The 16111-nt window shown below is 45.9% G+C and overlaps 1 protein-coding gene across 3 annotated transcripts in view; it reads left to right on the top strand.

The window, feature by feature from the left end:
• The first annotated feature begins 1351 nt into the window (after window positions 1-1351).
• Window positions 1352-16111, top strand: part of GGT7 (gamma-glutamyltransferase 7) — a 42284-nt gene continuing 27524 nt past the window's right edge. The window contains exons 1-3 of one of the 3 annotated variants that reach the window (XM_077335331.1): window positions 1352-1668; window positions 12071-12297; window positions 15285-15436. In XM_077335331.1, coding sequence (XP_077191446.1) covers window positions 1443-1668; window positions 12071-12297; window positions 15285-15436 — 605 coding nt within the window. In that variant the 5' untranslated portion in view covers window positions 1352-1442. Of the gene's footprint in view, window positions 4677-9549; window positions 9631-12070; window positions 12298-15284; window positions 15437-16111 lie in introns of those variants that run through there. The other 2 variants (XM_077335333.1, XM_077335332.1) reach the window with 2 other exon arrangements.

Below are 16111 nucleotides of genomic sequence, written 5' to 3'. Positions count from 1 at the left end.
CTTAATGGGTACCACTGTGATTTCTTTTTTATTGCTGTCTTTCCACCACTGTCTGAAACTTCAGCCTCTCTCTCTGGGTGTCTCAGGCTCCATCTTGACTGCCAACTAAAATCAAAGACCCTCTCTCGCAGTTGCTGAGTTGTCTGGACAAAATGAGTGAATTCAGACCTCCAGGTTTTACCAGGGGGGTTCAGCCTGAGGAGCAGCCAGGCTACCATGAATACTATATGTAAGGCTTTTCTGGTGTGGTACCTCACTCCAGCTATGGTGGTGGTGATAGTGGTGGTGAAAAGGGCTGTCAAGTCATAGCCAACTTATGGAATCCCCGTAGGGTTTTAAATGCCAGAGACTTCCTTAGTGATCTCCCATCCAAATACTTAGGGCTGATCCTGCTTAACTTCTGATACCTGACAAAGTATACCTGGCAATCATCCAAACAGTGCAATTCTGGGAGAAAACCATGATAGTATAGAGGTTAAGAATAGCAGCCTCTAATCTGAAGAACTGGGCTTGATTCTCCATTCCTCCACTTGAAGCCAATTGGGTGACCTTGGGTCAGTCACAGTTTCAGAGCTCTCTCAGGCCCTACCTCACAGAGTGTCTGTTGTGGGGAGAGGAAGGGAAACCGCTTTGAGTGTCCTTCAGGCAGAGAAAGCAAAGTATAAAAATCAACTCTTCTTCAGTGCTACCAACTACCTGGAATTTGGCAGTCCTTCCTGTGTGGTTCAAAAGGTTAACACGAGAAATAGCAGTGCCCCTTTTGGGACCTTGCACTGCTGGTGTGGCAAATTTTGCTGTGCTCTGAAACTGGTATATGGGAAGCAGATTCCAATGTTTTGCAGCCATGTGATGGTGGTTTAGCGTGGCAACCAGACCACTAAAATGAGTAGCTGCCTAGGAGGATTCCTCTTCTCGGAGGACATAAAATAAACTTCATTGATGATCATTTGACCATATGTGGACAATGGATGAGCGTAAATTCCAGACTCCCTCTTGACAGAATATGCCCAATCTTTTGCCCTTAGAGTGTAAGACCTGGTTGGTTCACACATGATGGCAGAGCTCTGAGACAGGCTGTGGACTGCAGGCCCAGGATTTCAGCACTAAATAGTCTTTCGCATAAAGGATGCCCATGTGAAAACCGTGGGAGACGCTGGCATTCGTGCCTCCCATTCTTCCCAATGGGTCTTCCAGCACCGCCCATGGTTTCCAGTGGGCATCCTTGTCATTCAGAGCACCCCCCCCTCCCCGGTCCCCATCCCTTGCACAGGGGGGTGGGCTCAAGAACGGGGGGCGGCCCCTAGGTGGCAAGCCCCGCCCCCTCGCCGGGCCCCAGCCGGCCACCGCGCTGGTGGCACCGGGTCCCTCCCTCCCCCCCCCGGCCCGGGCGGCGCATTCACTTCCGGAGCAGGAGCCCGCCTGGGCAGAGGGGCACGCGCAGGATGGCGGCGGCGGCGGCGGCGGCGGCTGCAGGGGCGGCCGAGAAGGAGGCGAGTCAGCAGAGCAGCCTGGGCGCCTACTCGCCCGTGGACTACATGAGCATCACCAGCTTCCCTCGCCTGCCCGAGGAGGAGGCGGCCGCAGCGGCGACGGCGGGGGGCAGCGCGGCGGAGAGCTGCCTGCGCTCCAGGAAGGAGGAAGATGCGTTCCTGGGAGAGCAGGACACCGGTGAGAGCGGACGCCCGCCCGCCTCCATCCGACCAGCCCGTCCGCCCGCCCGCCATCCGTGCCTCCCTTCATGCATCATCTCTCCCTCCCTCCCGGCCGCCTCCCGAGCATCCCTCCGCCCCGCCTGCCTCTCGCTCTCTTCCTCTCTCCGTCCGTGCATCGCTCGCAGGACGCCCCCCCTACCCCCAGCCTGCGTCATCCCTTCCACCTGCCCACAGGCGCTGGGCTCCAGCCCTCATGCCGCCCTCCCAGCCTCTCTGCCCTCTCTCCGTCCCTTGGCCTTGCCTGCCTCGGGGGTCCCAGCCAGGCAGCCCCACGGATCTGTCGCTGTTTTTTCTGCAGCCATTGCTTCCTTCTCCTTCTCTTCCCCCTCCCATCCCCCATCACATCAAGAGATCATGCTCCGAGCATCTTTGGGTGCATGTATCCTTGTGCTGTTCCTTCCACATCTCTGCCCTTTCCTTTCCCTTGCCTTCCCAGCATTCTCCTCTGCCTTCATTTTCAGTTCCTTCTCCCCACTTTCCTCTCTTGGGCCAACCAAGTAAGTGACTTTACTGCATCTGTCTCTCCAAAGCTTGCAGTCTGTAGATGCACCTGCCATCCCCATTTCTACTCTTCCAATATGCAGTTTTCCCCAATCTTCATCCTCTTCCAAAGTCCCACTTTCCTATGAAAAACTCATAAGCGTGTTTATGGGAGCTTTCTGGACCTTGTGATCCTCCCCACCCTCCACTCTCTTTTTTTAGCTTATGGGTGAGCAAGGTGAAATGCACTCAGCTGTTGGTCTTTGGGGTGCTGCCAAGTTAATTACTGAGCCTAATCAATTCCAACTAAAGAATCTGGCAGCCTTCTGTGGAATCCGTTTTGTCCTCTAATGTTTGAAAAGGTGGAAATGGTTTGACAGGCTATATGAGAGCAGAAAAGACCTTTGCAAATCTACCTACCATCTATTTATTTTTTGATTTGATTTGTATACTGCCCTATCCTGCCTCAGGGTGGTGTACATCAGTGGTCCCCAACCTTGTTATCATCGGGGACCGGTCAACGCTTGACAATTTTACTGAGGCCCGGGGGAGGGGTAGTCTTTTGCCGAGGGACATCGCCGCTGCAACTTGAGCCCTTGCTCCACTTGCTTTCCCGCCAGTGTCCCTGACTTCCTGCCGCCCACTGGGGGGCGCTGCCAGCAGCAGCTGCACAGTGCCACCCTGAGGGGGAGCCCCAACCATGGTGGCCACCGGAGAGCACCAAAGGTGAGCCGGCGGCAGAGTGCCAGGGCAGCCCCCGAGGCAGCAGCCAGGGAGGAGGATGAGGAGGAGCCCGGTACCGACTGATCCACGGACCGGTCCCCGAATCAGGGGTTGGGCACCACTGGTGTACATTATGTTGAACAACACTGAGAGGTAAAATAGTTTGTTAAGTTAATTCAAAATCTGAAAGATAAGTTTAAAATTTAAAATGGCATCAATATCAAAACAGAATATCAGCATCAACAGTCTTAGTGAGTCTTGTATTCTTCCAGAGCCACGGTATGGTCTGGGAGCATCTTTTTAACAGGGAGGGCCCAGTAGAGGTTATTGCCTTACCAACAATAATAATACCAAAGAATACACTTCTGAACTTTTTCTAGATCAACATACTACAAAAGCCAGATGAAATTGGGCAGGAATTATCAAGACCCACACTTTTCTTCATTTCAGATTCTTTGGTTTGTTACTGTTGATTTGTTAAATACATTTTTATGCTACCCTTCCTCCAAGGAGTTCAGGGCACTGTATGTGGTTCTCCCTGCCTCCTCCAATTTATCCTGACAACAATCTGTGGGAAGTAAAAAGGTAAAGGTATCCCCTGTGCAAGCACCGAGTCATGTCTGACCCTTGGGGTGACGCCCTCCAGCGTTTTCATGGCAGACTCAATACGGGGTGGTTTGCCAGTGCCTTCCCCAGTCATTACCGTTTACTCTTAACCACTGTGCCATGCTGGCTTCCAGGGATTACATGCAGAGGACAGAGTTTCCATTTGCTTGTGTGTATCAGGCAATCCCCCCCCCCCATCCCTTGAAATATTGGCATAGACTAGAGTCACCCTCCAAAGCTGTAGGTTCAGGACCACAAAATGATGTCAAAGTTCTCCACCTGCTGTGTAATGATTGTAAAACAAGTGCTTGCCTCATCTCCTGTAGCCATCTCTCATTTTAAAAGTGGGCATGTGGCTCAGTGGTAGAGTATCTACTTGGTGTGCAGAAGGTCTCTGATTCAATTCCCTGGCAGGATCAGGTAGTAGGTGTTGTTAGACCCATCTCTGAGATCCTGGAGGGCTACTCACCTTGATAGACCAATGATCTGGCTTGCGGTAGGGCAGTTTTATATGTTCTCCTTCACTTGTCCAGATCATCCCAGGCTTTAATAGAAACAAGTGTGTGTGTATGTGTTTAATATTTTCTCAACCTTCCAGGCCTTTGATACCTGAAAAAAATAAACATTTAATATCACACCCTTGCGTTTGTATGTCAGTACTTTAGCCACGTCTGTTCTCACATATGCATCATTTGGTTTGAATACTATTTGAAACTTGTTTGGTTGCCTGTCAGCTTGAAAAGCAGTGAAGTATCTTGTTGGGATCCTTCCCGATCCCTCTGTCTGTTATTGTATTTGTGGTTCTCCCAGCCTTCATAAAGATTTGTGGTGAAACTTATGATCGCTGCAAATACTATTCCTGTTCTAGCTATGTGGGCTTTTAATAAAACTATATATGCTTGCCAATTTATAATGGTTATTCATTGTAATAATGCTGTGTGTAGCATTTTTCAAATTATCAAAGCATATCCCGTGCCTTATCTCAGTTATCAGAGTAACCCATGAACAATCCATGCTTTTTTGTTTGTTTGTTTCTCTTTTGAGATCTAGTGCTCCCCAACACTTTCCCAAAGAGGCTTTCAGATCTTAAACTTCCCTAATACTGGTGGGCTCAAAACAGAAAGTACTTGATGTCTGCTATCGTGCCTTGGGTGGGTACATGGAGCTAGTCCTTTTGGGGAAAGGTTTTGTGTAATTGCATCTCCCTGCCCTTCCTGCCAGCATTGATCCTTTTAGTACAGGTTGTACTCATTTCATTCATGCCACATTCAGCGCTCGCTGCCAAAGTTGGTGCATCTTTGTGAAAGACAGATTTGCAGATTTAAACATGCATTTAAATTCATAGGCAAAGCAAGTTGATTAGTACTTGGATTCTGGCCTTTTTGCACCTTTTGTCAATATTTAAAAAATACTCAGCATTTGAAGCACACTATTAGTCCTCCCACCCTTTTTGCCAGAGAAACATACATATCTGGGGAAACTTCCCACATTTTAACCTCCTCTCCTTGTATACATGTATATTAATAAAGAGGCAAAGCTCCCTTAATCAGTTTCTCCCATTTTTCCGTGGCTGTGGACATCCATCACCTGGTTATTTCTCTCTGTTAACCCCCCCCCCCCACACACACACACATACACAATCCCAACTACAGTGGCATTGACAAGATCAAGGGAACTCCTCATTTGCGAGTGTGTATGTAACATTAATGTGTGTACCAGGAATATATGTCCAATTTCGGGGTGGACAAAACCCTCCATGCTGTGGAAATTGCTAGGGTTTTCCCATGAAAATGATAATTTCACCAGCACAGACATTGAAAGGCTCTCTTCTGAACTTTCTTCTCAGCCATGGCTGAATGGCAGAGTATTTGCTTAGCATGCAAATGATTCAATCCCTAGCATCTCCAGTTCAAAGGATTGTGCTGTAGGTCAGGGGTAGTAAACCTGTGGTCCTCCAGATGTTCATGGACTACAATTCCCATGAGCCCCTGCCAGCAAAGGCTGGCAGGGGCTCATGGGAATTGTAGTTCATGGACATCTGGAGGACCACAGGTTGACTCCCCCTGCTGTAGGTGATGTGAAAGACCTCTTCCTGAGATGCTCACCAGTCTAAGTGAACAATGCTTGATCTTAATGGACCAGTTTTCTGATTCAATGTAAGGCAACTTCACATTTGTCATGTGCACCCAACCTGTCAGCCTCACTAAGATCAAGGTAGTAGTAAAGGAAACAGCAATGGAGTAAGTAGGTAATGCAGAAGGTGGCTTAGGTACTGTCCAGCATTCTCCAAACAAGTTATGATGGGACTGGAGCTTTCCTCTCCTCACAACAGACACCCTGTGAGGTGGGTGAGGCTGAAAGAGCCCTGAGATTACTGTTCGGTCAGAACAGCTTTATCAGTGCTGTGGTGAGCCCAAGGTCAACCAGCTGGCTGCATGTGGGGGAGGAGCAGGGAATCAAATCTGGTTGGCCAGATTAGAAGCTGCCACTCTTAACCACTACACCACACTGGCTAGACAACATGCTGGAAATCTGCAGTGGGTCTTCAAAAGTCTAGTATTAAAAAAAAACAGAGCAGAGGAAGGAATTAGGGTTGTTGTCCTGAAATGCAGGGGATGTTTCTCTCTCTCTCTCTCTCTCACACACACACACACACACACACAAAAAACAAATTACATGTGTAGAGACTAGGGTTGCCAGTGAGCCTGGAAAAGTGTCCTGTTCCTTTAACAGAGGCTTCATGTGTGAAAATGGGCAAATGAAGGTTTTCATCATCTGCTGGTAAATAACATCCCATTTAGCCACTATTAAAGGGGCAGGACTCCTTTTTCCTTCAGGCAACCCTAGTAAACCCTGACTACATTGATACATAATTGGATATTGCAATCTCTTTGCTCCACAAGTAACCATTCATTTCCTGGATTGTCTTATCCATGCAAGAAAATCCAGCTGAGAAAGAATGACATACTGAGATATCCAATAATGTCTGAATGCAGCCCTTGAATAGCTATTAGTCGTGGCCTTGCACAAAGGTTAACTTCTGTCATGAATGGAATGTGGCTTAATGCCCTGAAATACTATTTTTATTTCATGTTCCTGGCTAAGCAGAAATAGGCTAAATAAACTTTTGTGGGGCCAGTTTCATGTCTGTGGTAACACCTTGTACTTCAGAACAATTTTGAAACAAGCAGAGGAACAAATGAGCTCAGACTGTTTGTAGAAATATAGAGGGTTGCGTTGTTCCCATTACTCACTTGCCCTGATAGTCATCACAAAAGGTGGAGCTCACAGTTCCCCGTGCTGTACTGATAGGGAATGTGGGATGGTATTCAAGATACACAGTGGAGAAGGGTCAGGAAAGAGCATGTTTGCTCTCTTTTGAGTTTCTGGCAACTGTGATATTGTTTCTGGGTGGCCCATTTTCCAATGTGGAGCTTAGAAGAAGAAGAAGAGTAGCTTTTCTCTACCCAAAGGAGGCTCAAAGCAACTTACAATCGCCTTCCCTTTCCTCTCCCCACAACAGACACCCTGTGAGGTAGGTGAGGCTGAGAGAGCCCTGATATTACTGCTCTGTCAGAAGGTCACCCAGCTGGCTGCTTGTAGAGGAGGAGTGGGGAATCAAAACCAGCTCGCCAGATTAGAAGCCATCTCTCTTAACCACTACGCCAAGCTGGCTTTAGAAAATTGTTCACCATGTTATGGCAATTGCAACGTCTGCTGAGTCCAAATCCCCTTTGCTTTCACTGCACTGTTAGACTAAGGTGACCAGATTGTCCCACTTTTGGAGGGACATCTGGAGGTACCTGGCAAATTGTACTTATGTTGAAATTTAAAATATATATATTACAATACTATTTTTGCGTTCTATGAAACTTTTTGTTGCTCCATGTGAACCAAATTTTTAATCAAGAACCCCCCCCCCCAGTCAATGGTGTCCCGTTTTACCAATGTTAAAATCTGGTCACTTTATGTTAGACCAAACAAGGGATTGTATCCAGACCAGAATTTCTGGGGGCACAAGGTCTTCTACTCATGAGGCAGCCTCTTCCTATCCTCTTTGCCTGTTGAGCTGCTGTGAGAAAGGGGGGGGTCCTTATTGGGAACCATTCTCCTTGCTCTCCAAGCAGGTCACCAGCACTGTCAACACCCTGACATAGTTGGCAGAAGTACAGGTACATTATCTCCTTAGATCTATGCAGCCAAACATGTATTCTGAGTTCCATATTGGGGTGGGAATTTAACACCACGTTATATAGAATTGATTTGCATAGCAATTATAGTGTGCATTTAGAGGCCTTCTCCCAAGCTGTCTGCCTGATCTGAAACAGCTGTGGGGTGCTATTTGCCCCTTCAGGGGCTCCATGTGTCCTATTGGGGGTCCCCTAGATTCCTCTCAGGCCAACAGCACCCCTGGAGCCATTTCAAGTCAAAAGACTTAAGCTCCCTCTCCTTGCATTCCATGGTCTCGATCTAAATCACATACATAGAACTCATAATATGTATTTGATCACATGGACCCAGGGTGAACAGGGGAAGCATAACATTTTGTTAGGCCCTTATACACATCTCTGGCTGGGGGTGCTAACCCCCTGAAGACTGTAGGAAATGGACTAATTATCCCTAAATTGTTTGTTGGGGCCATGAGAACTTTCAGGTTATCTCCCAGTGATGTCACAGACCAAGCAAAATAACATTCTAATGAGAAGTTAATAGCAGAATAGACCGAAATTGATTCCCCTCCAAATTAAAATCCCACCATCTTGTATAAAATGCTTGGCTTATATACTTTAGAAGCATAACACTAGCCTTTGATTTACCCACTGATTTCTCAGGCTCAAGCTTAAGACCAGTGCCTAATTATGTGTTGCAATTTAAAAAATTCACAGATCAAATACACTTAAATTTCCAATGCCTATTTTTTGGTTGGTAAATCAACCTGCATCTGAAAAAATATTGCTTCAAACAGAGCACCGTTGTTTACGTCTTATATCCCAGTATATAATGGTAGGAATCACAGTCTGGAACTGTTCTTAAAGTGTAACAGATGTATTTAACGTATTTTTTAGAATAGTGAATCTATAGGACAAAATACGGCTTAAGTGAGCACGTTTCCTTAACATTGACTGGGTGTGTCCTTCGCTCATTGTGATGATGATCCAGGGTTCAGCAGTTGAGCAAGTGCTGCCAAGAAAACTGTAAGAACACATGGCTCTTTCCAGTTTTGAATAAACATTACATTAGAATGCATTTACATGCAACTTTCACTTCTCTTTCTTTCTGACCCCTATAAAGCAGTGGAACCACTTTGGTGCCACCAAGAGTTAGGTAAATGTTCCTGTGTTTTTTATTATTGTCTTAACGGGGCTGTTTAAATGTGACAGTTTTGCATTTTGATTCATGTTCTGGGCATTTTAAAGGAAAAGAACTGAGAGTGAAAGAATGGGATTGTGATTACATACATGGTTGTTAAAGAAATCCGATGCAGTTCATGCGTTGTGTTGTTCCGCCACTGATCCATATTTACACAGCAGGTAGGGCAACTGCATAACCGGTTTAGTGAGTTTCCTGGCTAAAGAATTTAGGAATTGCTGGATTAGGGCAAAGCAATCCATCCAACATCTGTCCATGAGAGTGACCCCAGGAAGATGTAATGGAATGAAGTCATTCCTTTTTGTTTGCTCTCAGCATTGTGAGTGCTCCTTGGAGAACAAGGTCAAGGTATAAAATTTCCCTGATAAAGGCAGGCAGGTTGGCTCTGAATACGGTTTACATTTTTAGCTGCTACAGCTGACATCATAAATTAGTCTCTTGCATCTAAGGAGCATCCAAGCTTGGAGCCATTGCAACATCTACAGGCAACAAATTCTGTCTGTTAATTGTGTGCTGTGTGAGAGCAGGCACTGTCAGAACCCAGCAGATTCAGAATAAAAGCCAGCCTTTGTCCCAGAGGTATAAGTACTGGTTCACTAATTGTCCCAGAGCACATTCCTATGCACAGACCACTTCATAGAAAGCCAGGCAGCCCTCTGTTTCCTTCCTGAGGCCAAACCTGGAGCCATGTTGAGAAGACTTCTTGCAGTAGCAGAAACTCTTCTGGCAAAGATGCTGGGTGTGTCCTCAAGCTTCCTTGTTGCCCTAGGAGCAGTTCTGTACTAGGGTGCTGATTTTTCAGAGTTTCCAGACCATTTCAGTGCCACAAATACAGAGTTCATCTGGAATCATGGGTGCTTCCGAAACCTCCCAGGAACATTCAGGAAATGGATACAGAGGCACCATATGTCCAAAATTCACAATCTGTGAAGGCCAGTATTCCTCCTAACAATTCCCACTATGCCACAAAAGTCCCTTGATGATCTTGGGCCAGCTACTCTCAGCTAAACTTACTTCGCAGGCTTGTCGTGAGAATTAAATGAGTTGGGGAAGAACATGGATGCTGCCCAGAACTCCTTAGAGGAAAGGTGAGATAAAAGAAAAATAACTGGGTTGTTTTGTACCCTGCTTTTTACTACCCAAAGGAGTCTCAAAGTGGCTTACATTCGCCTTCCCTTTCCTCTCCCCACAACAGACACCCTGTGAGGTGGGTGAGGCTGAGAGAGCCCAGATATCAGTGCTCACTTAGAACAGTTTTATCAGTTCTGTGGTGAGCCCAAGGTCATCCAGCTGGCTGCATGTGGGGGAGCAAGGAATCAAACCCGGCTTGCCAGATTAGAAGTCCGCACTACTAACCACTACACCAAACTGGTAGGTGTGGCTGAGAGAGTGCTGAGATAACTGTGACTGGCCCAAGGTCACCCAGCTGCGTGCATGTGGAGGAGTGGGGAATCAAATCCGGTTCTCCAGTTTTGAGGCCGCCAATTTAACCACCACAAGTGTATTAGACAGGTAGACAGGTGACCAAGACTGAACTGAGCATCAGCAACATATATGGCTATTCTTATAATTTAAAGATTCACACATTTTGATTGCACTGGGAATCTTAAGATGATATCGAAGCATATACACTTTGCTATACATGTTAATATAACCAATGTGTTCCTAAAGAGGGAAGGGGGCTTCAGCATGTCTCCTTCCTTTACGAGTAGGGGGAGCTCTTTCCTTTTCAATTAGTTCTGCTGAACTAATTCCCAAGAAGAATTACTAAATCCTGTCCAAACAGGACCTGAGTGGCTGCACGGAAACTGTCTGCTAAATCATCCTAAGGTTACCTGTAGGGTTTCAGGGACAGGACCACACTTTTCATCAGTTTTCATACCACTCGTGCATCATAGGAGCATCAGATATTTGGCTCTGCATGCTGAGTTACTATTGTGAAGATTTATATGGGATCAGATGAAAGATAGCATCTAGTGGGTAGCCATGCTGATCTGAAGTAGCGCAACAAAATTTGAGTCCAGTGGCACCTTTAAGACCAACAAAGATTTAGTCAAGGCATGAGCTTTCGTGTGCAGGCTCACTTCCTCAGACACACAAAAGCTCACATTTCATTTTCATATGAAAGAGACTCCTTGCTTTAAAAAAAAAGTGAACTTTTGATTTTGGTAACTTTGATATTTTTACCACAAGACTCCCCCCCACACACACACACACAAATCAGACCATCTTTAAACAATGCTTCTTTTTTCAGTTTGTGTCTGCATTTTTTCCAGTTTAATTTAGTCTGTCTACTCATTAACAGCTATCGTGTTATAGCAATCATTCACAACAGGGTTGGCTTGTCCGTCCAGGAAAATGCAATGTGCATGCACACAAAATTAAATGAAGTGTGTATGCACACAAAACCTATGCCCAGAATTAAACATAATTGTTCTGAAAGATGCTGTTGGACTCAAACTTTGTTCTGTGGCTTCAGATCAACATGGCTACCCACCTGTACCAGTTCCAAAAGGTCACTGTAGCACACTGACGTGCACAATAGCCACCAAAGTGTGGATGCAGCCAAAGCCTACTTCTTTAAATTGTACTAAGCATCTTACCTTCCCATTCTGAAATGTTTACTTGGCATCGCTACATGACTGACAGGTTCAAGGAGGAAATAAAAACCATGAGTAGCATGTCTATAAGCATGGCACAAGCGATGCTCCTCATGAGCATATGGGGCTGCTTTCCACTGAGTTAAATCTTTGGTTTCTCAAGGTCAGTATTGTCTCTTCTGAGTGGCAGTGCTTCTCCAGGGTCTTAGAGGTCTTTCACATGACCTTTGGCCTGGAGATGCTAGGGACTGAACCTGGGCCCTTCTTTGTGCCCAGCAAATGATCCATCCCTGAGCCAAATTCCTCTGCTACGGTATAGACTGCCCCACTTCACTATAACACTGCCTTAAGACCATCAAGAGTTAATGGGAAGCCTGTGTAAGATGACCCCATAATAGCTGCAACTGAGCCAGAAAATCTGAAAGCACAGGCTGAGAAAGGAGGCAGCAGTCTTTGGGACAGGGGTAGGTGTAACAGGTGTGTCTGTATATCCTTTGGAAGAATAAAAAACAGAGTATTTGTCTGTTCATCTCACTCCTATTTGCTTCTCTCTTTCCCCTCCATACTTCCTGAATGAAGATCCAGACTCCTTCCTGAAATCAGCTCGCCTTCAGCGACTGCCTTCATCTTCCTCGGAAATGGGCAGTCAGGATGTCTCACCTCTCCGGGAGACCACCAAGGACCCATTCTCTGGGGACTGCAGCTGTCGCCAGGATGGTCTGACTGTGATCATCACCGCCTGCCTAACATTTGCTACAGGAGTCACGGTGGCCTTAATCATGCAGATCTATTTTGGTGACCCCCAGGTAAGAAGAGATCTCTGATTGTTTTTCTTCTCCCTGTGGATGGAAACATTATACTGACTTGCACACAAATAAGAGCACATTCTACCATTGCAGGGAATGCCTGGAGTCAAGTTCAGGACTACCTTAAGGACCAAAACATTTCCATGGTACAAGCTGTCAAGGGCCAAAGCGTCCTTTGTCTTACTTCTTTCCTATTTAGAGTCCCGTGGCACCTTTAAGACCAACAAAGTTTTATTCAAGGCTTGAGCTTTTGTCTGCACATGTGCTTCCTCAGATACCATGTCATGAAATAGAAGTAATCCGTTCATAATTACAGGCATGTGTGATTGTAAATGAACAAACAGCACAATGAAAATGGATGGCAGATTTGGGTTGGATATAATTGAGGGATGGGGGTACCCTCTTTGGGAGCCCTTAGACGTGGGCCCCTTGGACCAATCATTTTGAAATTTGGAGGGGAGTCAGGAAGAGTCTCTTGGAGCTACCCTGAAAGTTTGGAGGCTTTATGTACCTCAAACCTCCACTCTCCCAGGCCCCAGGAAAGGCAAGAACGCCGACATTTCAATTATTGTCTATGGCACCACTGACTTCCATGGGCACTGAAGTTGAAGCAGCCAAGTCATTTGATAAATCAGTAAATTAATATTGTTCCTGGGTTTATTTTTTTTGGGGGGGAGAAAACTTTTGAGAGGTATGCTTTGTTGAATGAAATACTCTCTTATTTCTGGCATCGTCTACACGCGTGTCCACCTATTCGTTGGTCCAGGAAGTTCGCCATTTTTTAAAAAGTAATTCTCGTCCCTGGGAACAAGGGAGAGGGAGGTGGGAATGAGGGTTGGACACTGCAGATGACTTTAGCGCGTTTGAGCCTCTATACCTTCCTTCTGCTGGTTGCCTACTGGTTGTTCTACGGTCGCTAGCACTTTTGAGGGTGAAGCACTTTAAAATGGAGGATGTAGCCAGCACTCAGCAGGCCAGACACTGGATGTGGGTGATGTCATGTGAAGGGGCCGGAATATTCAGCTTGCATTTGATTGGCATGACACTACATTTAAAGGGTGCGGAAATCCTCCCCAGAGATAATTAGGAAAAAACAGCCATTTGGATTTGCTTGTATTCACTTGCTGTTTTTTCCTATTTTTTCTTGTTTTTGCCTATAAGTATGAACTGATTAAGAGCCTCTTGTGGCGCAGAGTGGTAAGGCAGCCGTCTGAAAGCTTTGCCCATGAGGTTGGGAGTTCAATCCCAGCAGCCGGCTCAAGGTTGACTCAGCCTTCCATCCTTCCGAGGTCGGTAAAATGAGTACCCAGCTTGCTTGCTGGGGGGTAAACGGTAATGACTGGGGAAGGCACTGGCAAACCACCCCGTATTGAGTCTGCCATGAAAACGCTAGAGGGCGTCACCCCAAGGGTCAGACATGACCTGGTGCTTGCACAGGGGATACCTTTACCTTTACCTTTATGAACTGATTACTTCCATTCCATGACATCATATCTGAGGAACTGTGTCTGCACACAGGTGCCACTGGACTCTGAATTTGTTTCTGCTGCTTCAGACCAACACAGCTGGCTACCCACCGTAATCTTCTTTCCTATTTGTATCTGGCAAAGGGAGCTTTGACTTTTAACAGCGTTTAAGGGGCTGCTTGACTCGAACCTAGCTCTCCTACTTCTGACCAAAATGGCTACCTCCCTGAAACTATGTTGCATGGAACGATTGCCATTTCCTCCCCAAACAACAGTGTGATTGTAAGTGTAATTGGGTGCTGCCATCCCTGCCCTACAGAGCCACTTCAGAATTAAACTAGGTCTTCTTGTTTCCTTATTGTTTTTTATGGATATTTTAAGAGCTTTGAATGCATTTTAGGCCAGAGTTACTTAGAATGGGGTATGCTATTTGCTCAAAGAAGCCTCAATTCCTGCCCCTTCTCTTACGCACCTCTGCGTGTACAACTTGGGCAGGTAGCTTTCAGGTAGCCTATGAAGGTACATCCTGAAGATCTTTCAAAAGAAACATCTTCTTACAAAGAGTTCTGGGTGATCGGAATGTCTATTACATTTAAAATGGTGCTCTTTGGCTTTCTTTCATGAATGTTCAGAAATGTACAAGAAAGATAAAATGAACATGTCACCCGTGAAAACAACTGTAGGGCCTAAATAAACATTATACTCAAATGTAGGCAATACAATCCCTGTGGCCTGTTTTTTTTTTTTTTTAAGAGAAAAGCTGTTTCTGGAGAGAGCAATTTGGAGTGGAGAAATGGGTCAGTGAATGCAACACACCGCTTCAAGCTTGTTATTTCTCTGCTCCAACTCTCCCCCACCCCTCCAAGCCATTACCTCCCTGCTCCATGAGATTCCAAAACACATTTGAACTCCATCATGGGAAAAGCAGCTTGGGGGCAGGATGGAGTTGAGAAAAGGTGAACAGGGAAAGAAGTTAAGTATCCTTATTAACTTTTCAATTCCAACAGCTCTCCCTTTCCTAAGTAGCTTCTCTCTCTCTCTCTCTCTCTCTCTCTCTCTCTGTGTGTGTGTGTGTGTGTGTGTGTGTCTCAAAGGAAGGTGTTTAAACTAATCTGATCCACACATTATAACACACACAGGTTGGTTCCAAGAATACATGCGATTTTCCCCCAAAGCTCCACTTGACCATTTTGGCTCAGAAAAATGGTGTGTCCAAAACCAAGGAAATGCCCTGATTTTTGAAAAAAAATTTGGAAAAAAAAATTATGGGGGAGGGTACTTTTAATATTCAACTACTGGCTCAGAGATGGAAGGAAGAAGGGTGTTGGGTTTGGTGGTCAGCATAAGTCAGCTGAGACTTGACATCACTTTCCACCCCTCTGATTTGGGCCCTCGATCTTCACACGGCTCCATTTCACAAGGAACTTGAGGCCACCACTGGTCAGCTAGGTGGATGGCTTGTGAAAAATATCCCTGTTCAAGCTCCTGGAAAATGTATTCTGAGACTATGGCTTCTTGCAGATATTCCATCAGGGTGCCGTAGTCACCGAGGCTGCCCGCTGCACTGCGCTGGGGATCGAGGTACTCAACAAGCAAGGCTCCTCAGTGGATGCAGCCATTGCCTCTGCCTTATGCTCAGGAATTATTAACCCCCACACAGCCGGCATTGGCGGGTAGGTGTTTTCCATAATCTCCTTTGCTTATAATGTGCCTCCTTCTTATGGTACACCAGGAAACCTCATTAGAGCTATATTTTGATCTCTGAGTAGATTCCCTTTACTGGTGGGGAAATGGTTTTAGCCCTGAAATCTGCTTTGAGACTCAGCCAGAAAGGACTGTAAGTAAAGCAAATGGATAGATAAATAAAGACTTATTCTAGTGAAACCCGTCTTGCTGTCTTCACGGTTTGGAAAAAGCTCTTCAGTCATTTTGCAGAAATCAAATCCAAATTTAGATGACTAGCATTACTGTGGCAACCTGGAGGCTGACGTTTATGTGCATCGTTTAACAGGGCATTCAGCACTGTAGCTGGCCTTTCTCACTAGCTGAGACTGCCATGTTACTCACTAGGAGTTTGGGGTTTTCTTTAATGGAAAACCAGCAGTTTCCTTGTAAGTAGCATAAACTTTTGCAATCTTGTCACCAAGTCCAAGTGTCTGTTAACATTCAGGAAGTGTTATTAGCAGAAACATATCAGTAGAGCGAGAACAGTTGCTGTGAAGTTCAGGTGTCTGGCCACGTTGGTCTGAAGTAGCATCATTCAGTGGCCCCTATAAGACTAACAAAGTTTTATTCAAGGTATAAGCTTTCATGCTTACACACACTTCCCCAGACACAATAAAATGGGA

The sequence above is a fragment of the Paroedura picta genome, chromosome 4 (assembly GCF_049243985.1).
Source record: "Paroedura picta isolate Pp20150507F chromosome 4, Ppicta_v3.0, whole genome shotgun sequence".
NCBI lineage: Eukaryota > Metazoa > Chordata > Lepidosauria > Squamata > Gekkonidae > Paroedura > Paroedura picta.
The sequence above is the reverse complement of the archived record's forward strand: the minus strand, read 5'-3'. Positions and strand labels throughout refer to the sequence as shown.